The sequence below is a fragment of the Malaclemys terrapin genome, chromosome 3, assembly GCF_027887155.1.
Source record: "Malaclemys terrapin pileata isolate rMalTer1 chromosome 3, rMalTer1.hap1, whole genome shotgun sequence".
NCBI classification, from domain to species: Eukaryota; Metazoa; Chordata; order Testudines; family Emydidae; genus Malaclemys; species Malaclemys terrapin.
In genome coordinates this window covers 89703381-89730569 of record NC_071507.1, presented here as the reverse complement: position 1 = coordinate 89730569, position 27189 = coordinate 89703381, and the positions used below count along the sequence as shown (strand labels likewise).

Here is a 27189-nt window from a genome sequence, read left to right as displayed (position 1 = left end):
ACATAGCAGTGTTGGGAAGAGAAACCAGGTTAGTTACTATAAGTGAATTGCAATACGCAAAAATGCCAACCTTGGATGACATTCTAGAGCATATTGGGGAATTTGACTTGTTCCAGAAACAAGTCTTTTTTGTCTTATGCTTCGTGTCTGCTGCCTTCACCCCTATTTACGTGGGTGTCATCTTCCTGGGGTTCACTCCTGAACACCACTGTCTCAGTCCTGGAGTTGCTGAGTTGAGCAGCCGATGTGGCTGGAGTCTAGAAGAGGAGCTGAATTACACCGTTCCAGAGCAGGGGAGACACGGAGAGTCTTTCTCTAGTCAATGCAGGAGATACGACGTGGACTGGAACACAACTGGCCTCAGCTGCATAAACCCCTTAGAAAACTTCACCGGTTATGGCAACAGGAGCAGTATCCCTCTTACCCCCTGTCAAGATGGATGGGTTTACGATTCTTCAGGATCATCCATCGTGACTGAGGTAAAAATGAATTTTCCTCTTCCTCCCCATCCCCCAGGTTACCAACTAGTTGAGGGCAGACAAAAGTTAAATTTAACAGAAGTGCTTTCATTAAAGAGGAGACATAATGGAATATATTGACTACCATGGTCTGTTTGTTTGTATAACCTGTATTTCATTTTCTGTTCTGAAGTGCTGTACGGAATTGTTTGCGCTGTTGATACGCTCTTGCGTTCAACCAGGGAGCTACCTCCACTTACACAAAGATCCATTTACCTATTTGTGAAGTTGAGCTCGATCTTATGCAAAGCTTTAATTGCATGAGCACTCCCATGGAAGAGTGCGTACATGCATCTCAAACTTGATATGGAAACCAAGAGTACCACATAAGATGTCACGTGTGCAATGAGTTCCACACAAGTGGATTCCTACACCCACATGCTGCTCACTGTCGGATGCTCACTGACATGTGTCTGACAAAGTGGGTATTCACCCACGAAAGCTTATGCTCCAATAAGTCTGTTAGTGTATAAGGTGCCACAGGACTTGTTTTGTTGCTTTTTACTGTAGGATCGTGGCCTAAATCTTATAGCCTCTGAGGGAAAAAAATTTAAGATCTAGCCTTGACAAATGTGAAACACCATTTAAGTTCATTAGGTTGGATCAAAGATGATGAGATTAAATGACTACGTATAGGAAAAAGACAATGCACAATCCTGCTAAAAGAGACACCATTTATTAGTCAACCAAATTGGAAATAAATCACAGAAAAGAATCCATGGATTTCCAGTATGCTGAAAATGTAGGCAAATATTGTAAAATAACCACTACTTCCAAGAGATATTTTAAAAATTGAACACGATTTGTAATATCCCAGCTGTTAAAGCTAATTTCATAGAAGTAGTAGTAGGAAAAACCTGTATAAACAGGATTAAACCAAGAAGTTTGACTAAACTAAGCTAAAATATTTTGTACAATTGCAAGAGCCAATATAAGTATTTGACACCCTCATAAAAGCTGAAGATTGTTGAAACTAGATTTACCCACCATGAAGGGCAATGTAAGAAAAATCACAGGATAATTGATCTCTCCTAAAAACACACATAGGCACTTCTTCGATGGAAATGTGGTCTCTAATGTAATTGGGATCTAATCTGTTTGTGGCTTTTAAGATCAGGGCCAAGGCTTTGAACTGGCAGCAGAAGCAGTTTGGGAGTCTGTGATAAATGAAAGGGGGCGGGGAGGGGAGTAGCTCCCTTTTAGGGACACCCAACCAGCCAGTTAATTATAAAATCCCTCGTAGTAGTTGTTCTCTACTTGCTTTACCTGTAAAGGGTTAAAAAGTTTCCCTGCATGGGTAAAAAGAAGGGAGTGGACCTGGCACATGAAATTGCAAGCCCATTAGCAAGAATTTTTAATGAATCTGTAAACTTAGGGGTTGTACAGTATGACTAGAGAATTGCTAACGTAGTTCCTATTTTTAAGAATGGGGTGGGGAGTGGGAAGTGATCCAGGTAACTACAGGCCTGTTAGTTTGACATCTGTAGTATGCAAGGTCTTGGAAAAATTTTTGAAGGAGAAAGTAGTTAAGGACATTGAGGTCAATGGTAATTGGGACAAAATACAACATGGTTTTGCAAAGGTAGATTGTGCCAAACCAACCTGATCTCCTTCTTTGAGAAGGTAAGATTTTTTTAGACAAAGGAAACGCAGTGGATCTAATTTACCTCGATTTCAGTAAGGCATTTGATATGGTTTCACATGGGGCATTATTAGTTAAATTGGAGAAGATGGGGATCAGTATGAAAACTGAAAGCTGGATAAGACTCTGGTTAAAGGGGAGACTACAACCGATCATACTGAAAGGTTAACTGTCAGGCTGGAGGGAGGTTACTAGTGGAGTTCCTCAGGGATCGGTTTTGGAACCAATCTTATTTAATCTTTTTATTACTGACCTTGGCACAAAATGTGGGAATGTGCTAATAAAGTTTGCGGATGACACAAAGCTGGGAGGTATTGCCAATACAGAGGACCAGGATATCATACAGGAAGATCTGGATGACCTTGTAAACTTTAGTAATAGTAATAGGATGAAATTTAATAGTGAAAAGTGCAAGGTCATGCACTTAGAGATTAATAACAAGAATTATTGTTATAAGCTGGGGACTCACCAGTTGGAAGTAACAGAGGAGGAAAAGGACCTCGAAATATTGGCTGATCACAGGATGACTGTGAGCCGCCAATGTGATATGGCTGTGAAAAAAACTAATGTGGTCTTGGAATGCATCAGGCGAGGTATTTCCAGTAGAGATAAGGAGGTGTTAGTACTGTTATATAAGGTACTGGTGACACCTCATCTGGAATACTGTGTGCAGTTCTGGTCTCCCATGTTTAAGAAGGATGAATTTAAACTGGAACAGGTACAGAGAAGGGTTACTATGATGATCGGAGGAATGGAAAACCTGTGTTGTGAAAGGAGACTCAAAGAGCGTGGCTTGTTTAGCCTAACCAAAAGAAGGCTGAGGGGAGATATGATTGCTCTCTATAAATATATCAGAGGGATAAATACCAGGGAGGGAGAGGAATTATTTAAGTTCAGTACTAATGTAGACACAAGAACAAATGGATATAAACTGGTCATCAGGAAGTTTAGACTTGAAATTAGGCGAAGGTTTCTAACCATCAGGGGGTGAAGTTCTGGGACAGCCTTCCAAGGGGAGCAGTGGAGGCAAAAGCCATATCTGGCTTCAAGACTAAACTTGATAAGTTTATGGAGGGGATGGTATGATGGGATAGCCTAATTTTGGCAATTACTTGATCTTTGACTATTAGCGGTAAATATGCCCAATGGCTTGTGATGGGATGTTAGATGGGGTGGGATCTGAGTTACTACAGAGAATTCTTTCCTGGGTGTCTGGCTGGTGAGTCTTGCCCACGTGCTCAGGGTTTAGCTGATCGCCATCTTTGGGGTCAGGAACAACAATTTTGTAAATTTACTGAAGAAAAACATCATTTCCATTTTCTACTTGTAAAATTGTTCTGAAACCTTGTTCATTAAAGGTTTTGGTTCATGGTGGTTGCCAGCAAAAACAACTCTAGTCACTTATTACAACCAAGACAAACTTTAACTGCTGTACAATACATCAGTTCAGCTTGGACATTGGAACTGCTTTTAATTTGACAAAAACTAGCATCTTGATCCAGATCGCTGTTTTGCTATGAGACATTCACCCCTTGCACTGAGGACAGGCAGAATCAGCTTCATCTTAACATTTCACCCACAATCCAGCACTTCTCGTAGTCTCTGACCCTCTTCTTCCCTTGTCTTTCTCATTAGCATCCTGGTGCCATCCTGTTTTTCTTTCCACCACCCTTTTCTCTCTCCTTCCTGCTTTTGCTGCTCCCTCATTTCCAGGTTCAGGGTTTCAGTGTGGCTAGGGCTGCACAGGGCTCCTCATGCTGTCTTTTTCCATGATGCTTCCCTCAGAAGTGACCATCTGTATGCTCCTCCTCTGGAGCAGGCACCAACCAGCCCAATTGCTGCTGATGATTTTAGTGAGTAATAGTGCTGTTGTACATTCCCATTGACTGGGTGCCAGGCCCAGGGATCCATGGCCAGCCACACTGCCCTGGTGGTTCTCCACATTCCTGTTCCTGGCAGCAAACTCAAGGGCCAATATAGAAGCAGTTCCTAGAGGGAATTATTTATTTAAGGCCCTGCACACATAGATGCAACTGTGTTTTAGTAACCAGTTCGTGCCATTCTCATCTGACAACAAACATGGCTGAGTTGTATCCACACAACTCTTGGCACAACATAACCACATGCCAGACAAGGTAGTGTATCCACACTGTCTAACCGTGTTCACATTGATGCATTCTGGGAAAACCTGGCTAGCTTTCCCATAGCACCTCTGCAGGAGATTGAGCACCCAGAGAATCTATAGATAGAGCAGCAGCATGTTGGGGCTGGTCTGACCAACCACACAGGGTATGTCTACACTGCAAATAAAAACCTGCAGCTGTCCCATGCCAGCTGGCTCAGGCTGTGAGGCTGTTTAATTACAGTGTAGACCACCTGTGCTTGGACTGCAGCCTGAGCTCTGGGACTTCCAACTTTGCAGGGTCCGAAAGCCCAGGCTCCAGGCTGAGCCCAGAAGTCTACCCTGCAGTTAAACAGCTTTGCAGCCCAGGCACCAGGAGCCCAAGTCAGCTGGCACGGGCCTGCCGCAGGCAGATTAGACCTACTCACGGAGCTGGAAAGAAAGAGGGCCAGCCAAAGCAGTTACACGTGCATGGCCATGAGGATGCTATCTCCACAGCAAAATAATAGGAAGACAATCACGTGCCAGTCTAGACCTATCTCAAGGGTGAAACAGGGCAACTGCCACAGTTTCTAACCATGTTCACTACACTGTGTGTAGACACACACCATGTTACGCTAAGAGGTTACACGCTTGTTAAAAGTTGTCGACAAGGTCTAAAATGGGAAATTGGTGCTTAATGCCCTATAACAGGTCAGTTATAAAATGTGTGGAGGCTAAACATCTGAAGGCCAGTGTATCTGAAATAACTAGGGCTGTCGATTAATTGCAGTTAACTCACGCAATTAAAAAAAAAATGAATCACTATTATAAAAATTAATTGTGATTAATCGTGGTTTTAATCGCACTGTTAAACAATAGAATACCAATTGAAATTTATTAAATATTTTGGACATTTTCTGCATTTTCATATATACTGTATTCTGTTATAATTGAAATCAGTGTATATTTTTTTATTACAAATATTTGCACTGTAAAAATGATAAACAAAAGAAATAGTATTTTTCAATTCACCTCATACAAGTACTGTAGTGCAATCTTTGTCATTAATCTTTGTCATTTCACCATGATTTCAATAATTTCCATCCCACCATCAACCTCAGCCTAGATAAATCCACACAAGCGGTCCATTTCCTGGACACTACTGTGCTAATAAGCGATGGTCACATCAATACCACCCTATACCGGAAACCTACTGACCGCTACACATGCCTCCAGCTTCCATCCAGGACACACCACACGATCCATTGTCTACAGCCAAGCTCTAAGATATAACCGCATTTGCTCCAATCCCTCGGATAGAGACAAGCACCTACAAGATCTCTATCAAGCATTCTTAAAACTACAATACCCACCTGCTGAAGTGAAAAAACAGATTGACAGAGCCAGACGAGTACCCAGAAGTCACCTCCTACAAGACAGGCCCAACAAAGAAAATAACAGAACACCACTAGCTGTCACCTTCAGCCCCCAACTAAAACCTCTCCAGCGCATCATCAGAGATCTACAACCTATCCTGAAAGATGATCCTTTACTCTCACAGATCTTGGGAGACAGACCTGTCCTCGCTTACAGACAACCCCCCAACCTAAAGCAAATACTCACCAGCAACCACACATCACTGAACAAAACCACTAACCCAGGAACCTATCCTTGTAACAAACCCCAATGCCAACTCTGTCCACATATCTATTCAAGTGACATCATCATAGGACCTAATCACATCAGCCATACCATCAGGGGCTCGTTCACCTGCACATCTACCAATGTGATATATGCCATCATGTGCCAGCAATGCCCCTCTGCCATGTACATTGGCCAAACCGGACAGTCTCTACGCAAAAGAATTAATGGACACAAATCTGACATCAGGAATCAAAATACTCAAAAACCAGTGGGAGAACACTTTAACCTGTCTGGTCATTCAGTGACAGACCTGCGGGTGGCTATATTACAACAGAAAAACTTCAAAAACAGACTCCAAAGAGAGACTGCAGAGCTAGAATTGATATGCAAACTAGACACAATCAACTCCGGTTTGAATAAGGACTGGGAATGGCTGAGCCATTACAAACGTTGACTCTATCTCCCCTTGTAAGTACTCTCACACTTCTTATCACACTGTCTGTACTCGGCTAGCTTGATTATCACTTCAAAAGTTTTTTTTTTTCCTCTTAATTAATTGGCCTCTCAGAGTTGGTAAGACAACTCCCACCTGTTTATGCTCTCTGTATGTGTGTATATATATCTCCTCATTATATGTTCCATTCTATATGCATCCGAAGAAGTGGGCTGTAGTCCACGAAAGCTTATGCTCTAATAAATTTGTTAGTCTCTAAGGTGCCACAAGTACTCCTGTTCTTCTTTTTGCGGATACAGACTAACACGGCTGTTACTCTGAAACTTGTCATTAAAGTGCAACTTACAAATGTAGGTTTTTTGTTTTGTTACATAACTGCACTCAAAACTAAAACAATGTAAAACTTCAGAGCCTACAAGTACACTCAGTCCTACTTCTTGTTCAGCCAATCACTAAGACAAACAAGTTTGTGTACATTTACAGGAGATACTGCTGCCCTCTTCTTATTTACAATGTCACCAGAAAGTGAGAGCAGGCAATTGCATGGCACTTTTGTAGACGGCACTACAAGGTATTTACGTGCCAGATATGCTAAACATTCATATGTCCCTTCATGCTTTGGCCACCATTCCAGAGGACATGTTTCCATGCTGATGACTCTCGTTTAAAAAAAAAAGTGTTAATTTAAATTTGTGACTGAACTCCTTGAGGGAGAATTGTATGTTCCCTACTCTATTTTACCCACGTTCTGCCATATATTTCAGGTTATAGCAGTCTCGGATGATGACCCAGCACATGTTGTTGTTTATTTTAAGAACACTTTCACTGCAGATTTCACAAAACACAAAAGATACCAATATGAGATTTCTAAAAATAGCTACAGCACTCGACCCAAGATTTAAGAACCTGAAGTGCCTTCCAAAATTTGAGAGGGATGAGGTGTGGAACATGCTTGCAGATGTCTTAAAAGAGCAACACTCTGATGCGGAAACTACAGAACTCGAACCACCAAAAAAGAAAACCAACCTTCTCCTGGTGGCATCTGACTCCGATGATGAAAACAAACATGCGTCGGTCTGCTTTGCTTTGGATGGTTATCGAGCAGAATCCATCATCAGCATGGGTGCATGTCCCCTGGAATGGTGGTTGAAGCATGAAGGGACATATGAATCTTTACCGCATCTGGCACATAAATATCTTGGGACGCCGGCTACAACAGTGCCATGAGAATGCCTGTTCTCACTTTAAGGTGACATTGTAAAAAAAAGAAGTGGGCAGCATTATCTCCTGCAAATGTAAACAAATTTGTTTGTCTGAGCGATTGGCTGAACAAGAAGTAGGACTGAGTAGATTTGGCTCTAAAATTTTACATTGTTTTATTTTTGAATGCAGGTTTTTTTGGACATAATTCTACATTTGTAAGTTCAACTTTCATGATAAAGAGATTGCACTACACTACTTGTATTAGGTGAATTGAAAAATGCTATTTTTTTTTTTTTTACAGTGCAAATACTTGTAATACAAATAAATACAAAGTGAGCACTGTACACTTCATTCTGTGTTGTAATTGAAATCAATATATTTGAAAATGTAGAAAACATCTACAATATTTAAATGGTATTCTTTTGTTTAACAATGCGATTAATTGTGATTATTTTTTTAATCCCGCAATTAATCGCCATTAATGTTTTTAATCACTTGACAGCCTTAGAAATAACAGGTGCATATTGGGCAATATTATATGCTTTGTGGAAATACCCCATTCATAGATATACGCTAAGTGATAAAAGTTGTACTATGACGCATCATTGTTAATTTTTAGTGAGGTAAGAAAATTGTCTTAAGGGATCTTGTCAGATTAAATTTAGCCCAAAACATCTTGTTTTTTTTAAAGCATCTAAAATAAAAGCTTTCCATTATTTTATTTAAGAAAGTGGCTCTAAGGATAAATCTTTGTATTGAGATGGATGCGAGTATCCAAATGGCAGGAGGGAATGTTGGTGAGGGAATGACCCATATTAAGCCTCTTAGCATGCCTAGTGTGAAGTCAACAGGCGTTGCAGGTGTTTGGCTTTTCTGAAAATCAAGCCACTTATTTAGGTGTCTAAATGTGTGTGTGAAGTTCAACAGTCAATTCTGAACATTTTGCCCCAAATGTGCCTTGTGTTGAAGAGCTCTGTACACACAGACGGGTTCTCTCTGTTGCCTCACTTTCCCTTATGAATAATAATTTCTCAGCATTTTACCTTCCTATTTACTATCATTTGCAACAGACTTTTTGTTAACTTGTAATTATTTGTATTGTTGCTATAGCAGCAGCTGAAGGACAAAGGAAAAACGTAAGTCCAGTGAGCCAAGGTTTACAAAAGTGACTGTTGATCCTGGGTGTCTCAATGACCCCTTTCAAGGTCAAAGTAGGTGCTCACAGCTGTTTGAAAATTGGGCTCTTCTGAGGCATCTCAAGTTGGGACTCAAAAACTAAGACGCCACAATCAATCCCTTTTGGAAATCTTGGCCAAACTAGGAACACTCTTTTACTTGCATTAAATTTGTTAAAGATCTTGCACAGAATAGCTTTTGGGAACCTGCCAAACATTTCTAGAACAGTGTAAATCTGCATTATAAAAGGTTTCCACAGATAGAACTATAGTCCTTACTTTTAGACTTTTTTTTGAAGTAAACAAAAATTCAGTTAAAAATCCTGTACTTCTTGTCAATCATTATTATAGGTCTGTTAGACTTTGCTTCCAGATTACTTATGTATCTGTTAGGCATTGGGAGCAGTCAGGTGCCTCAATGTTATTGCAGAGTCAGTTCTCTTGCATCACATAAGAGTTCTGCTGTCAATTTTAAAGTGAAGTGAGGTCCCGGGGAAGGTGTGCTGTCAAATGTTTTATTCCATTGGAATCGCCTCTACTGGCAAGAAGTAGATTAATTGCCTCCTGCAGCGCTGAGTCCAACACTTGTTCATAGATGGAGAAACGGACAAAAATTTTGTTTAAAAACCTGCTTTGCTGCCAATAGTAACTTTCTTCCCTTAAACATTTCTTATATTTTAAATATTGTTGAAAAGAACAGTAGGTTCTCAGCAACTGGCCTGCTGCCAATCAGACTGGGAGAGCCTCCCTGCTGTGGAGTCAGAATGGGCACCTCAATCTGAAGTTTTGTTTAGAGGGTTTGGATAAGGATCCCTATTGCTGTCCACAACTTCCAGCATGGTTGCAACTATGGGCCTCCAATAAGGGCCCTAGCTCCTTCCTTTCAACCCTCGCTTCGCTGTCCAGCAATGGGCCTGGAAAAAAGTCACAATGTAAAGGTAACAAAGGGGGAGCACCAGGCTTTGTCCTATGCTAATCCCTATAACCAGAAATACAGCAGCACAGGAGTAAACACATCTTGGTGTGTGGATTAAAAATACATAGCTTTGATTAACCTAACCCCAGCAAGAAGGAAAGGGATATACAGCCAGATATACATCCTTTAACCGTGTGTCCCCCCCCCTGCAACATAACCAATATTTCTTTATGAAATGTTTTCTAAAACTATGCACAAAACCCAAGAATGAGTAGCCAATATCTAACGGTTGATTCTGGATAGCACTTGGATAGGGACAATCCTGCTTTGGCTTGCCAAAGCCCCCCCAGTGTCTTGAAGACTCTGTGTTCAGGCCCAGCAAGCTCTGAGGACCTCTCTTCTTGGGCTTCTTACAGCAAATTCAAACTATTCCTGCTCAGCGTGCATAGTATTTTAAGGCAGCTGCTCTCAGACTGTGGCCCAGAGGAGGTCATGTGGTGTTTGCTGCTTTTTATAGGCATCTAGAATCTTCATTGCAAAGAAAATTCTACACACCGTTAGAGCAGCCATGGCTACTGATCTATAGGCGGAGAAGAAACAAGAATCGCGGCTGGGACCATAGCTGCCAGCCCCCAGTGGAAGCTGCCAAAGGGACCAGAGTTGCCTGCATGTCTATGTCCAAGGATGTTCAAGTCCATAGTGATTAACTATGATTATACAGTGCCTAGCACAAAAGAGTCCTAATCCTGGTTGGGGCTTTTGGGTGATACTCTAATATTGAGCAACAGGTGTGGTTCTCCCCCCCCCCCCCATATCTCCCTAGTCATATAAGATTAGATGCATGGGAAATAGGGGCGATATCAGCAGACTTATCCAGGGGCCTGGTCTTGTGTTCCTATGCCTCTAACCACTTCTGGGACTTTGAGATGCTTAAAATGCAGGATCAGCCCTGGAATAGAATGTTGTTTTAATAAGGCTAAAGTGGTGGTTGTTGGTATCAACCAGTTTCTGGTTTTAAGGAGTGGATATATTCACTGAATGTCCCTTCTAACTATGATGTGCCTCTTCAGTTTAACCTGGTGTGTGAGGACTCCTGGAAGGTGGATCTCTTTCAGTCCTGTGTGAATGCTGGCTTTTTTTTTGGATCGGTATACGTCGGCTACATAGCAGACAGGTATGTGCGGGATATTAAAACATAGCCGATATCCCTAATCAATGTTTAGCAGTTAAAAATAAACAAATGTAGAGGCAAATCCATCTGACTAACAGCATGCTCATGCGCCTTTCAATGAATGAACACTCCTAAGTCTCTCAGTCTTAGAAAAACATATCAAAGACTCTGGGTTTTTGTAGCTGCAGATCTTTCCTATCCCACAAGTTTCCTCCCTGCAGTGCTCATGTGCTCCTCAGTATATTTTACAGTGATAACGTGCAAAAAACCCAGACACCCTATATGAACATGTTGATTGTTAACAAAAGCCAGGAAACTCTGAGTTGGAGTTGTCATTCTGTCTTTCTGTGGTATGAATTGCAATTTTGATATGAAAACATCCTGTTTCCTTTTGTTAAAGGTTTGCTTATCAAGTAATAATACAGTCGGAGATTGCCAAATAGATACACTATCAATGCAAATATGAGTGACGAGTGATTTTCATAACTGCAGCACTATGTTCAGAACTAGGGTATGAAGTCATTGTAAAGTCCCATTGAGATTAAGGATATACCACTGGCTCTGGGCACAGGAAGGGCATGTTGTGTTATAAACCATTAGAACCATTTTTCCAGTCACTGGAAAAAGATGTGCCCACATTCCTAACAATGTATTCCCCTCCACACATCCCTCCACTTCCCCTCCAAATTGCTTTGCATTGCAAGCTCTGCAGGCCTCATTATGTAAGTTCTCTACATGTGAAACTTCGATTCGTATCAATGGAAGATCTGAACATGCATGGTTTGAGGATTGGGCTCTTTGTATGTAAATTAGTTACTCCTAATCCCCTCATTACATAGGCACTTCAAAAGAAACTGTAGAGTAATTATATTCATCTACAGGTATCTTTTCTCCTGACTGTAATTCCAAAAATAGACAGGAAGAGATACCTTTATCATTTATATTTATTAATATGGACGTATTGCTCACCTATCATTTGGGATACTTGGTTTCATCCAAACTCCTCAAAAGCATTTATGGAATTACAAAGCAATGGAGAAGTTAACCCAAATGATAGGTGAGCACTAGGCCCCCATTAACACCATATAAATGTAGTTCTATAATATTAATGTGGGTCTATCCTTCCAATTGATAAATGTTTGGATTTCCTAAATGCTACATGAAGTTTTTAACAGTTTACTTTGGTGTGTGTCTGTATTTTGATCTTGTACTTGTATTTGTAATTCTTTTCCCATGCAGATTTGGCCGTAAACTTTGCCTTATAGTGACAATCCTTGTAAGTTCCGCCTCTGGAGTTCTTGTGGCCTTTGCACCAAGCTACCTTTGGATGATGATCTTTCGCTTCCTACAAGGACTGGTCAGCAAGGGCAGCTGGGCAGCAGGCTACATCCTGAGTAAGACTGGTGCTTTCCCTGGGAGTAATATTGGTAATGGGAGATGAAGGGAAAACGAGCAATTCATTGGACTAAATGTGAACTGGGAAGCAGAAAAGGGCCCTTTGCTGCTTTTTGAAAGTATGTATAAGGGATTGTTTCCCCCCTGCTTATTAGCTTACATTAGAGAGATCAGTTTCTTTCTTCCCTCAGATCCCGATGTCTTTGGAAGATCAGAATAGTGATGTCAAATGAGGCTGTTACCTGAGATGCAGTTCCCATTCCCCAGTACGCAAGAGAGGGAAGTGTGCAGCAGCTTGGTGTGACATCACTATTTAGGCTCCAGTGCGCTCTCAACAGAGTGAAAGGAGGAGGTGATAGAGGACTTTGAGGAAACAAACAACTTTGAGGAATCTTTATACCTAAAGGAGCAGTAAATGGCAAGCCCAGGTTTACATCTTAAACAATAACTCAAGTACAGTATATACCTACCAAGAAAAAGGCAGAAGTTGTTTTGGCGCTCTTTGATAGTGCACGCTCATTTGAATGGAAAATATATCAGAGGGTGGGAAGGCAATAGAGAGGTCACATGAGGAGCCAGATTAACCCATCGCTGGGTCTTAGGCAAACATACACTTCTGGGCCCCAACTTCTAATGTGAATCACAGCAAACTGTGGTACGGTACACTCACCAAGCCAGGCTGGCCATGCTGTGGATCTGCTGGACCGGCTGCTTGTCCTGCTGCTGCTTGTGGCACTACTCACCAGGACGGGGTGGATGGGCCAAACCTGAGCAGTGCTGCAACCCCATGCACCAGGTTGCAATGCCACCCACTCAAATGAGTGGGCAGGTCTACATTAGAAGAGCTACATTGGCGCAGCTGCATCAGTAGCGCATCTGGGGAAGATGCTGTATTCCGACAGGAGAGCGTTCTCCAGGCAGAATAATTACTCCACCTCTGTGAGAGGCAGAAGCTGTGTCAGTGGGAGAGTGTCTCCTGCCAACATAGCGCCAGCGTAGACAGCGCTTAGGTCGATCTAACTTGCGTTGCTCAGGGGGGGTATCTTGCTTACACTTCTGAGCAGAGCCGGCTCTAACTTTTTTGCTGCCCCAAGCAAAAAAAAAAAAGAGTGCCACCGCGCCGTAACACCCCCACCATGAGTGCCGCCCTGCCCCCCCACGAGCGTTGTGCCGCCGGAAGCCCTGCCACCCCGCGAGCACCGCCTGGCAGAAACAAAAACAAACAAAAAAAACCCCTCCCTGCCCTGCCAAACCAAAAAAAAAAAAAACCTGAGCGCCATGCAGCCCCAAGCATGTGCTTGGTCGGCTGGTGCCTGGAGCCGGCCCTGCTCCTGAGTGACATAAGTTAGATTGAATTTAGCGGTAGTGTAGACCTGCCCAGTGAATTTTTTTCAGTTTGTGCAAAAAAAAAACCATCACCTCCTCCCCTAATTTGGGCTCTTGGCATATGCCTCGTTTGCCTATGTGTTAATCCAGCCCTGCTCAAATAGTGATGGTGTCACTCTGATTATATCACTCTACACTGATCCAGCATTAGTTTGTTTGTTTACATGGTCTGTTAAATATAGTTTGCTGTTGCCCAAGGTGCTAAAGGTGCCATTAGGGATCCCTTAAGTGTTGCAGAATTTAGGTTTTGTTTTTAAAATATAAGCTTTTCTCCTTTACGGTTGCAAAGAAAATCTTCCAAATGCTACATGGCTTAGCATTGTCTGTCTTCCTGAATCTGTAAAGTGGACAGTTTTTAAACAATAGCTCTGAGTGGTGTGAACTGCCTCATTCACATCAGTGGAGTGTTAACTCTGAAGGTGACAAAAACTGAAATGCCAACCTTTTAAACTATTATACTGCTAAACATTGTAGCAGAAACATCGAGCTATTGTAGTTATCCAGAAGTTTGAGATGAAGAAAACCTAATGTATCAACCAGTCCATTCTGTGCATATATAAATTTTCATTCTAGTGATTTGAGTATTAAATCCACTATTGGAACAGCTGCCCCCACCACTTCACATCAATCAGACAATGAACGATTATTACCTCCTTGCACAATATGATCCTTCAGTTCTACATTATGGAAACTTTATTTAGGATAGTGTTGTATTGTACAGTAAAAATTTCATATGTAAATTTTGGTGATCATGTTTCACTTAAGCGTGGAATGCCATAACAGAGAATAAGATTTAAGCACATTCAGTCAGGAAGAACATAATTACTGACCTCAATGATCTAATAAAATTTAATAAGCAAATTAAGCTTGGTCTACAAGTATCAAAGGATTTGTTTTAAGATTTTATGCAAAAATCTAGAATTAAGGAATGTTCTTCAGGGAATTGGTATTTGCCTCCAGACTCCCTGAAAAGAATCTACGCCTCCTGAAATGCTTGAAACCCCTTGTTTCTGGAGTAGGGTTTCTTGGTTCTTCTATCTCTAAAATGATCCATCAGTTTTCCTTCTGTTTTTGAACAGTCACTTGTATTATATACATTTCAGTCACAGAAATTGTTGGCCCAAGCCATAGGAAGACCGTGGGAATTCTCTATCAAGTGGCCTTTACAGTTGGACTTCTGCTGCTCGATGGTGTTGCTTATGCTATTCCTCACTGGAGGTGGTTGCAACTTACTGTTACTCTACCATGCTTCCTCCTCTTGCTCTATTACTGGTAAGCACTTTCATATACTGCAACAGAAGATTTAAAATTATATTTCCCTTCACCCAAGAGAGATGGTCAAGAGCTGTAGGAGAATGTTGTATTCTGTTTGGATGCACATGACTCTGGTTAATGCAAACGGCAGATCTACACCAACAAAGAGTAGAAATAGTCTCCTTTAATGTTCAATCCTTGGTTGTATTATAGCATGCACATCTTGTCTACTGTATTCTTAGGAATCAAACTTCTGTTATGTTATGCTGTTAGTGGATTATGTTTTAAAAGAAAATTGGATGTAAAGTAATTTGACACAAGGAATTGAATTTTATATATGCATCAATTGAACATTTGTTTAAAGGGAAATTTATTAAATAATTTAGGGCCATAATTTGACTGACATCCCCTTGAAATGGTGGTTAATTAGTGGTGATTGTCCAATGGCGAAGTATTTTTATTTAAAGTGGCTTGCTGCACAGAATTTTTTTAAAATTATACTATATTTTTTGGCACAACCAAAAGTAATAGGTTCCTCCTTTAGTAGATCATTTTGCTGTATTGTTTAAAAGAATTAACTTGTATCATTTTGGTTTCACTTTTTTTTTCTTTTTATGAGCACTTGGGTTGTGAAGAGTTGTCTGCCCAGAGTGGGGATTAGGGGGGATAAAGTTTTTGTTTTCTTCCTTTATCTATTTTTGTGAGTTTGATTTGACATGAGTAAATGGAGTGAAAGTTCCAGTGCTCTTAGAGGGGTGTGTCTGTCGTCTGTCTAGCTGGCAAATGGCTCCTCATGAGGAGCCATCAGATGGGTAAATTGATTGGGCGAGTGCTATGCATGTTCTTATTGCAAGGGTTTCTTATTATTTATTGTTTTATCAGGAGTGTGTTCATCTCCAGTAAAACTGAGCTACTGCCAAGGCTGCTCCTCCAACTTCATCTTGCAGCACGGCAAACTGTTCTTTTCTTGAAAAGCTGAAAGTAGCGTCACTGTGTTCAACAGAAGTACTGTCTCCACAGCCTGGGTTCAGTGTGGATGCACCATTTTGTTTTCTGTATGGCAGTGTCTGCTTGCTTGAATTACAGGTGTGTGCCTGAGTCTCCAAGGTGGCTGATATCTCAGAAGCAAAATGACAAGGCCATGAAGATTTTGGACTATATTGCCAAAAAGAATGGGAAAAAGCTGCCTGCCCATTTTCAGGTGAGCTTGAGGTTTTATGCTTGTAGGTGAACATTATAAAGTTTTTTTTTGTATAATGCTTTCCACCTGAGGAGTTTTACATGCTGGTAAATATCAAAGTTAACCTCAGTCCCAGCTGGATAGCTATCATTCCCCATTGTACATATGAGGAAGCTGGTGCAAGGAGAGATTCAGACGCTTGCTCCATGTCATGCAGGAGGTTTGAAATAAGGCGAGGAATATACCCCAGGTGTCAGTGCTGTGCCAAGGTTCTTGTGTATTCCAGAGCTAAAACATTTTGCATTGCAATGCTGCTGATTCATGACCTGTTCAGCTAAGACTAAAGAAAAAGGAAACTTTAGAATCCTGGAGAAATTACTTAGGAAACACCAGATCAAATAGTTAAGGAACGACTAAAACTGTTGAAGTGAAGTTAAAGAATTCCCTCATTATCATTGTGATCCTTCTCCTCCATATCCCATGCAATAATCTCAATGGAATGGTGCATTTCCCAGGAAGCTCTTATGTATTGTATTAAGTAACATATCTAATATATGACTACAGTATGTCACGAGCCCCTCCCTTCCTGTTTGCTTTAACATGATAAATTTCTGTCACCCAGTTTAGCCCTTAATTAACAATGCACTGGTTCTTCTGTAGAATATTAACCTTGAAGAGGAAGGTGGGGAAAATCTGAGAGCTTCATTTATGGACCTTGTCAGGACACCTCAGATGCGGAAACACACATTCATTTTGATGTATAACTGGTAAAAAGTCTTAAGACAACTTTAATTTTTTTTTTTTATTACAAAGCATTAAAGTTCCAGTTTTGTCTTACCCCCATTTCCTGCACTCAGAACTCAGTTTTTTCATGCTCCAGACTTTCTTCCTCCTTTGTCTTCCTGTACTGCTGGGGAGGTTTCTCGGTTACTCTCAATCCTGTCAGGGGAGATCACTGGAATAGTACGAGCTAGTGTTCTTAACTGTGGTTTTAGTTTAGCTCCATTGCCATGATGACCTCATGTGTCTGGTCACCAATGGATGAATTATGGGGCCATATGAGGACTTCTCTACATACAGAGAAGTTACACTTGTTCCCCACTCCATCAGTTTAAGAGCATGTTATGTCTATGTAGACAAGTGCTTCAGTCAACTGTAACGAGACAAAAACTGGTATCAATTACCCCCAAATTGGATAGGGGTAAGAACTGGGGTAGCCTAAATTGGTGCAGGCTCAACCAGTTGGGTAACTGTTGGCTGCAACGCATTAGCACAACTGGCTTAATGTCAGATCTGATAGTTGTGCTCTATGCCCCCAGTGTGACCCCCACAGTATCTGCCGTACCCAGAGATGTCTCCCTATCCCAGGCCTGACTTTAGCAGGTCCCGCATCTGAGGACTGAGGTTCACTGGCTGAAGGAGCCATCTCACCTGAATCAATGTAAAGCAGCCGTGGTGTGGACACATTCAATTGATGGTGGAACTATTGATGTGAAGAAATCGACTTGCAATACTGATTTCTCTAGTATAGACAAAGCCAAAGTGACTCCATCGGCTTTGCCTGAAGCCCATAGTCACCAATCCACTTCTAGGAATCTCTGTAGATCTGCTGGTGCTGATGCCTAAGCATAGACAAATCCGTGTTGCCATGACAGAATTTCCTAGTCTTAGAGCTTGTTTATGTGGTGTGCCACTGTGCAGCAAGCCAGGGTGTGACACTAAGTGCACCAGCTTTCCATGCAGTAACTCGCCATGTGGACAAGCTCTTAGCATCTTCCTTATATAAAACACTTGTAGGTAAATTTATCTTTTGAGGCAAGATGAGAATGTTAATACAAGCATTTGACCAGGAGAGCTTTTCTACCTTCTGAGCTCACTCCCTAGATGCCTGGTCAATTTTTCCCTCAACTAACAGCTCGGATGGTTGAAAAGAGCTCTTAAGAGGAGTTATTTAGAAAACGCATTGCTCGTCCAACTGCCCATCTGAGTCTCCATTATGTCTGATGGTGAGGATGCAGAGGGCAGAATGGGCACTTGACAAAGGACTATTCCTTCAGTGATCATAAGCCCATAATTGTAACTCAGAGCTAGAAGTATGAGTAGTCTAGTCTGAAAGCTTTTTTAGCCTTAGTCTATGATACCATTAATATTTCCTACCCGATTTATATTCAAGGCTTAGTTCCTGACCTACCGCATTATTTTATGGGCTGTAAACTCTACCTCTAGTTTCTGCTTTCCTGCATTAATCTCTACTGTTCTTCACTCAGGCTCTCAGGCTTTCATCTACACTGTTGAGTAAATTAGAGCTGAAGTTGGTTTCATTGACCTAATTGTGGTTCAGAAGGTTTGTTTATATGCGTTCCAAGAAGAAACGGGGCTCTGTTCTCTGCCTAGGTTGGCCAGCTCTCTTCTGTACCAGGGGCTCATCATGCACATGGCAATGGCTGGTGGGAACATGTATCTGGATTTCTTCTATTCTGCCCTTGTTGAATTTCCAGCTGCCTTCATGATCATTCTCACAATCAATCGCATTGGCCGTCGCTATCCCTGGGCTGTGGCAACTCTGGTGGCAGGGGCTGCCTGTCTCATTATGGCTTTAATCCCTGAGGGTGAGTTGTCAGAGGTTTCAGTAGTTTACCTTCTCAGTGTTACCTCTTGGACCTCATTAATCTGTCTCGCTATAGTCTAGGTTTGAAAGTTTGCAAAAGCACATCTGTGATTGTAGCCTGTGACCCTGACAGGTGCTGGAGACTTTCCTTGCACCCAGGGTTCCCACCCCTCACAAATGAGATGGAGTAAATGAAAGTCTACATTTTTGCAGACATCAGAATTAATAGGAAATATCTTGGGGAAATAGGGTACTGTACATAACTTTGCAAATCACATTTAACAATAAACCCACGTGGTGCTGATTGTTTTAATCTGCTGCTTTATGCAATTAAACAATAGCAGTTCCTTTAAATTAATACAGTTCAAGTAATACAGGATTATTGGTTTCCACTAAAAATAACATTGTTTCATTAGATAACCCCTGCCCACCCAATCACCGTTGGCCCAAAAAACCTCCAGAAAACATTGTAAGTGAAATAACTGTTTCCTTTGCAGATATTCACTGGCTAAAAGTGACTGTAGGTTGCATTGGGAGAATGGGAATTACAATGTCTATCGAAATGGTTTGCTTTGTAAACACTGAACTGTACCCAACATTTTTGAGGTGAGTGCGTTGTCTGGGGCCAGCATGATGTGAAAGGCAGCTATTGAAACTGACGGATATGTTGTATTTTATATTGACTTAACGATTAGTACAGAAATGCTCCAGAATTATAGACCTATTGATATCTAAAGAACATTATGCAAATTGATCACTTAGAAAATTGAATAAAAGACAAGTTAATGCAGGAACAGAATATTCCTATACAACTTCTCCCTATATTGTACTGCAAATGGAACGTGCAGAGCTGGATTAAAGCAAGATTCTTGTCCTTCAAAACCAGAGGTCGAAAGGGGCTAGAGACAATAATGGATCGATGAGAAATGGAGAGTCTATCGGGGGTCTGGGAGAGCAGGAAGATAGAAGTAGCATAAAAGAGTGTATCTGAGGAGGGGAGCAGAATTGAGGAGGACTGGGAAGAATCTGGGCTGGTTGACGTTTTGGAAGCCCCAATGTGTTGGTGGATTGGGGCACCTTTTGGTCTTAAAGGGAAGTGATGAATTCTCCATCCCTTGAAGTCTTCAAATCAAGACTGGATGTATTTCTGGAGATATTCTTTAGCCAAACACAAGTTACAGGGCTCAACACAGCAGTAACTGGATGAAATTTAAGAGCCAGTGATCTAATGGTACTCATTAGCCTTAAAATCTATGAAACTATTAATCTACCCCTAAATGCTGGCTTTGTATAGCAGTTTTATAAGAGGATTTTAGGTACATACATTCATCACTTTAAAAAAAAAAAAGACCCTGAAAGAATCTAAATTTAGCCCATATTATCTAGAAACTGCTAGATTCCCATACACTCATTTGAAACCTGTATAAAGATCATTCTGCTGATAAGCTCTACTTAGAAAGCTACTGAAGGCTTTTTTTCTCTTTTTATTATGGACATATACATTAGGTGGACCTTTGAACATCTCCCTACATTGACAGTTATTTAAAATAATGTAGCTACTATTTTCAAAGTTCTGTTCTATCTGATGGGAGGTTCTAATCCGACACTCTGAGCCTGATTCTCTACTACCTTGAAGTTTATTATTCATCGTGTTTATCACAGTAGTGCTTAAGGGCCAGTCAAGAGTAGAGCCCCAGTGTGCTAGGCACTCTACAAACACAGGTCCCTGCCCTGAAAAGTTTACAATCTAAACAGAGAGGATAGAAACAGTGGGTGGGAGGGGTAACTTCATGATATTTTTATGTTGGGCGGGATCAGCTAAATGGGAAAGGAAGGGCGGGGGAGGGAGGGCAGAAAAGATCGGAAGAAAGTAAGGAGGGGCAGGTGTGGAGTGAAACTGAGACACAGACAGTGAGGGATGGGGAGGGTTGGTGTAGACAGCCAATCAGCACAAGGCAGAGAGCCCACACGAAACTGTAGAAAGTTCTCTGAATCTCAGGGAATCAGTTACTCACACTTATGCAAAATAGGAGTAAACCTTCCCATGGCTATTTGGTAGGGTTATAATCTCATGCTACACAGGTGTGAATGACTTCATGAGGAGCAAGGCAGGAGAGAATCAGGACTTGTGATTCTATTTTGGTATTTTATTATGGTTAGGCTGCTGAGACCGCAGCCTATCGTGCTGACCAATAGTCTCATTGTTTCCTTGTACTCCCCCCATTTGTTGTCTCGTGTCTAATGCTTAGATTGTAAACTCTTTGGGGCAGGGACGTTTGTTCTGTTTGTACAGTGTCTAGTGCAATGGAGTCCAGGTTCATGCCTGGGCTTTGAGGCACTGCAGTAATGCAAATAGTTAATAATCACAATTTTATGGCAGGATGTATTCTGTCCCAGCTCAGTGTTTTGATCAACTCTGCTCCAGCTACAGAACTTTTTCAGACCAATATAATGCAATTGTTTTGCTGTTAAATCAGGAACCTTGGTGTAATGGTCTGCTCTTCCTTGTGTGATGTTGGTGGGATACTAGCCCCATTCATTGTCTACAGGCTGGCAGAGATCTGGCATGAGCTGCCACTTATAGTTTTTGGTAAGTATTTTCTTACCTTCTTGTGTATTAACCATGCCTCAATTGTCATGACAAACCAATCTGAGAAACTGATTTCAAATCTAGGAGAGAAAATATTTTTTCCCTTCACAAAACCTTCAACTCATAATAAACTAATAGTTCACTTCTGAGTTGTGTATGTAGTCAGAGTCCGCTTCCATATTATATTTATGGTTTCTTGCGTGCCTTTTTAAAAAAAAGCTGCAAACTAGCAAATGTTGCTTGACAAGTCGAAGAGGATTGTGAAATTCACTAAAATTCGGATCACATTTCAGTTTGTTGACAATATTCATTTGAGTCATTTTCTTACTTCTGTGGTTTGGTCTCTGTCTTGAGACAAGATGTTGTAATTTCAAATGGTGCCTGTTGGGTATATTTTGTGGATTATTAAGGATGTTGCAGACTTCAGTCTTGTCAATATTTCTCTTTTTTTGGCTAGACAACCATGTAATCATCTTTAAAAAAGGCTATAGACTAGTAAGTAGCCTTCTTCAAAACAGGCTGAAATTTCCTGGAGATTAGTCAATCTAAACTTTAGGCCAGATACTGCAAAATTCCAGTTTTAGGACTAGTGCATTATTGTGAGAAGACTATCTTTGAAGGCAATACATTATTTTTAATAAAGAGCAAATTTATATTATTTATAAGGGACTTCATAATACATACATTTTAGATTGGGGCTTATGAAAGTTGGTAACCAGGAACTTAATGAGTGAGAGAGGAACTGTAACTTTGAAAATCTTGTTCTCATGGTGACAGGGAAATCCAGTACATTTCATCTCGTGTAAACATACCGACTGCCATTTGTCAAACATGCCTTTCCAACCTGATAGATACCATTACAGTATGTAGCTTATAATTAAACTTTACTACCTATAATTATCTCCGTAATGCTGCAGTGAGACCCCTGAAAAGCTGTGAACCTACCTTGTGTGCAAAAATTCTGTATACTATATTTAGAGCAAAATTTGGCCCTTTATTGTTGTATGTTAAAAAAACAAAATCTCTCCTACAAACTTTGTTGTTTTAATTAAATTCACCAATTACATTTGATGCCATCTGGCTGCAATAATATCATATGATGTGTGTGGGTTCTAACTTGGTCTTCTTGTGTGTGTTTAATTTGAAGCTGTGGTTGGTTTAATTGCTGGTGGATTGGTGTTGTTGCTGCCTGAAACCAAAGGGAAAACGTTGCCTGAGACTATTGAAGATGTAGAAAACTTGCATAGGTGAGTCAGGAGGCACATTCAGATTGTTCGAGCTGTTCATATTTTGAAAAAGAAAAGACTAACCGAAAAAGCTACAGTGTAAATGTACATCCAGTGGCTGTCATTGAAATTATCGTGGCATTTGTGGCGTAGTTACTGCAGTATACTTCTGAGTTCTAGGTATACGAATGCTATGTAGACGGTGGCAAAGCTCATTTTGCCTTTAGAAGGTAACTGTAGTTGTATAATGGTGACCACTGTATTCCTGGTGTTCAATGGCCTTATGAAAAATGTTCAATTTTGACATCTCCAGCAGGTGCATCCATCCTGTCCCTCCTCCCAAAACACCATAAAATCATGTGAAATTATTGTTATTTTTTTGCACTTTTATTCTAATGGTGATTTTTCTTAGGACTGAGAAGAAAAACAGGTAGATAGACATTGTGTTTAAAAAAACAAAACAAAAAAACCTCCATGCTGCTAATGATAATTTCTTATTAAAGCTTATAACAAATAGTTCTACCCATATTTAATGTTTATAAATACTGTAAATATTAAAATAGTGTGATCTATCTACACGTGATTGATGGCAAGATTGTGACCTGGAATTTGCATTATGTACCTTCTCACTCCCTTGCAATGGCTACACCGATCATGGGTAGCAGAACAGGAAGGAGAGCAGCCTCTATGGGGCTGTTGCATCCCAACCTGGTGCAAGTGGACTGGATGGAGTAGGGAGTAGGAGCCAGGGCTCTAGCCCTCGAATTTGCTGACGAGCATAGTTATGCTGGCATGCCAGGGGAAGGATGTTGTGCCAGGTATGGGTCTGGCACAGGGTATAGTGCGGGAAATGGGTAGGCAGGTTGTAACGCTGATCGTTTTACTCAAAACCTTTTCCTGCCCAGAGCTATTTTTGGGTTGGCTGACTACCTTCTCTGCCTCCAGAGCACAGCTTGTTAATTTAGGAACCTTCCGCCTTCAGTTTGTTGCACTGGGAAAACTCTACTTGCCAGGAATCTGAGAACAACAAACATGGGCCATTAGTTGGACTTTGGATAGTAACATCAGCCTCTCAAACTCGTTGCATGACTGAGCAAATGCTGTTTGGGAGGGTCGGGGGAGATTTTTCCGCCCCCCGAATAGAAAAAGATGAGTCCTTGTTATCAGCCACTGAGTGCAGTGATGTCAGGCAGCAATGTTTGTTGAGAGGGATAGCAAATGTCAGGAGGAATAGACAGCTCGTTTTCACAACGTCAGACGTGAGTGACCAGAAGTGCATATGAGGTTAGATGACCATTGAACCCATGATGACATCTTAAGAATCAAATTAAATTTACTATATAAGGCACCTATATGAAGTAACAAATAGTATGTGGTAAAATTAATATCTGCAGTTTAGCCTATAAGCCTATGCAATGCACATGTTATTGCTGAATGTGTCTCTTCATATAGGCAAAGTACCTTAGCAAATTACCTAAGCATATGCCTAATGTTAAGTACATGAGTAGTCACATTGCAATCGATGGGGCTACACACAGTCTAAAAGTAGGCTTATGCTTGTGTACCTTAGATAAAGCATTAAGTCAACAGTTGGTAGTATGTGCTTGATCATATAACAAGAACAAAAAAAATTGCAGGATATTCATCTCAAGTGAATTACAAACTGTGATGTTGAAGTTGAAAATTTTACCCAACGGCCAATATGCTAATTCAAGCGTCTAAGTGATTTAGGAGCATAAGACCCATTTTCAAAAGTGCCTTAGGCACTTACGAGCCAAATTCCAATTAGTCTTTTACTCCAAACTGCCTAAATCACTTTTGAAAATGAGACTAAAATGCTTCTGAAAATGTTACCATTTTATTTAGCAGGTCACTAGTGTTCTATGTTCCTGGTTATTCTTTGTTTCTGGGTATTGCATGCTCTTTTCTCACTTCATCATTGTCCTGATTCCCTTTTTGTTTTTGCTTCATGTTTGCAGGCAAGAAAACCCTAGGGAGAAAATTATCTACCTCCACGTGCAAACACAGGAAGTTGCACACTCCAAATGTGATCGGTCTTTGACACAATAATACAAAAAGAGTTTTTAAATAACACACACCGTAGAACCTTGCTTCCTTTTATGCACCTCTGATCCCTGGTTCCACATACTTAAGGGTTTTTTCTGCTTCATTGTCCAAAAGGCACAGCAAGTTACCAAGTACCTTCTTCCCTCTTACCATGTTGTAGTGTATTTACATTTTAGAACAGTAGTTTTGAAACTTTTGGTTGCCAGTCACCGTAGAGAACACACGTATCTGTTCAGATACTTGCACTGCCATCATCCCTGTAGTATCTGAGTACTTATTAATACAGAGCTTACTTTAGGGTATGGCTACACTGCAATGAAACCCCAGGGTTAGTAGAACTTGAGTCAACTGACCCATGTTAGAGAACTCTGGACTTGAAAGTCTACACTGGTTAATTATTAATCCTACATTAAGATTTTTCTGGGGTTGAACCTGGGCTCTGGCATCCACACTGCAGCACACTGACCCAAGTCAAACCAACCATATCCCAAAGTCCCTAGTGCCCTCCTGAAATGTGGCCACTCTAGCCCTTTGACTGTGATGCACTGTGGGCAAACTTTACTGCCCACCCTGCATGCTACAGACTGTTTGAACAGCTCACCAATGCAACCTGCTGAGCAGTCATTTTGATCTTTGTGCAGCCAGCTATTGGAGACAGCAAGATGGAGGAGGTGCCTTTTAACAAGCTTCTCCTTTTGCCCTCGCTCCTGTGTCAGGAAAGGGGCAGAGCTTTCATGAGGTGCTGGTGGATATTTCAGTGGTGTTTTCTGACCCACCAAAGGTACCTGATGGATGATGGGTTTCATGATGGAGCAGGAGGAGGCAGAGAAAGAAGAGTACCCTGGCTTGGCAGACCTGCAGTGGCAAATGCTCCTCCGTATAATCAGCATATTTGTTGACGCCCCCTATGTATACTGGTGCTTCTGGCACAGCCTGGTGGGATCATATTGTTATGCAGATCTGGAATGACCAGCAGTGGGTCTGGCTTGCTTCTACCCTCCAGTGTAGATGAGGGCACTTTTGCTGGTCCAGAAGCAGGTTGCTATAACCATCTGGAAGCTGGCTACCCCAGACTGCTACAGGTCTGTTGCCAATCAGTTTGGTGTTGGAAAGATGACTGTGAGTAAAGTGCCTCAGGAACCACCACCACCAATCAGGTGTGTGATTTGCCCCAAGGTAGTGGGAACTAAAGATAATCCTGAGGTAATTGCTGGCTTTGAGAGAATGGAGGTTCCTAACTGCACTGAGGCCATTGACTAACCACTATCCAAGACCCCCAGCCCACAACTCCAGTCAAGTTTAGATTTCTGGTTTCAACTCTCACTACATCCCTTTGGAAGCCCCATTCATTTCCTCTTCCCATTCTAGTCTCCCTGTTGGTCACTCCTTATTCATAGTGTGTCCTTCTCATTCCATCTGCACAGCAACCGCCTTCTCCATAAGACCGATGGTCACTAGAAGTGAACCATTCAGATACCTCTCCAGAGTGCCCCATCGTCACAGTGTCTGTCTTAGATTCCAAGCACTTTAGGGCAGGGATGGTTTTCATTCTGAATCTTGTAGAGAGCGAAGCACACTACTGGCACTAAACAATTAACAACAATCCAGGTGAGAAGAGCTTGCAGCTGAGCCTGAAGATTCCTGCTAAACTTCTGGGCCTGGTGGAATCTGTGGTGTAACCTTGTCCCAGCGGAGTTGGCAATTGATGAAGTACAATGAGCTTGTTCTTGGTTTAGATTTGACTGAACTGCAATTAATTTTGAGATGTGTTATGAGTCCACCTAGGAGAGACCATGCCACCAACCTAACAAACCTGGTAACCCAGAAGTTTTCTAGTTTATTAATTTATCTAATGAGCACATGTAGAAAAGCTGTGTGCGGCAAACAAAATGGAAAAGACACGCAATGAGAACAGTTGAGTCTGAGAGGAATAAATCACTGAGTGCGAAGACCAAATGTAAAAATTCCTTCCAGGATTTGAATGTCTATAAATACAGCTGTGTTGTAATAAAAGCTGCATAGTACAGGTTCAGCATACCTAACTTCTTGGGGGTCACCTAGCAGTTCTAAGGATATTTACTTCCAGTGACAATTTCATGTGTGAAGGCAAAAGCATTTCCTGTAGTTCTGTGCTCGCACCCACCCAAATAATACATCTCCCCTTGGAATGTGGAAAGTCAGTATCTGTAATTGTATGCAATACAAAACCTGACCCAGTTACAAGTGGCTTTATCTGCAGCGTTGCTTTCCTGGTACCCAGCAAGCCTTTCCGGTCCAGGCTGGATTGTGATAAAATGACAGCTCTCATTAAGAATTCAATGGGTTTCTTTTGTGGCATTTTGGAATTGACTTAAACCATCTGAAATTCCCCGTTAAGTGAACAATGAATTCAACGCCCTCCTCTTTAGTTACACTTGGAACTAGGATCCTGTTGCAGATATGCTGATTGCATTGGTGCTTTGAGCAGAACCAGGCCAGCAGTGTGCAGAACAATGAAGTGTGTATGTCAGGGTATATAGTGGTGTTGTAGCCATGTTGGTTCCAGGATATTAGAGACACAAGGTGAGTGAGGTAATATCTTTGATTGGACCAGCTTCTGTTGGTGAGAGGGAAGCTTTCGAACCACACAAAGCTCTGAGAGACCCAAAGAAGAGCT

General features: G+C 41.4%; 1 protein-coding gene across 1 annotated transcript; it reads left to right on the top strand.

Annotated features, from left to right (window-relative positions):
- On the top strand, window positions 1–26559 carry LOC128833897 (solute carrier family 22 member 2-like). The gene is made up of 11 exons (XM_054022149.1): window positions 1–479; window positions 10727–10830; window positions 12067–12221; window positions 14712–14880; window positions 15949–16063; window positions 16703–16809; window positions 18437–18651; window positions 19148–19256; window positions 21128–21240; window positions 22388–22487; window positions 24446–26559. Exons 1-11 carry the CDS (start codon window positions 63–65, stop codon window positions 24534–24536), a joined length of 1695 nt encoding a protein of 564 aa, XP_053878124.1. The 5' UTR covers window positions 1–62; the 3' UTR covers window positions 24537–26559.
- Window positions 26560–27189: the final 630 nt, after the last annotated feature.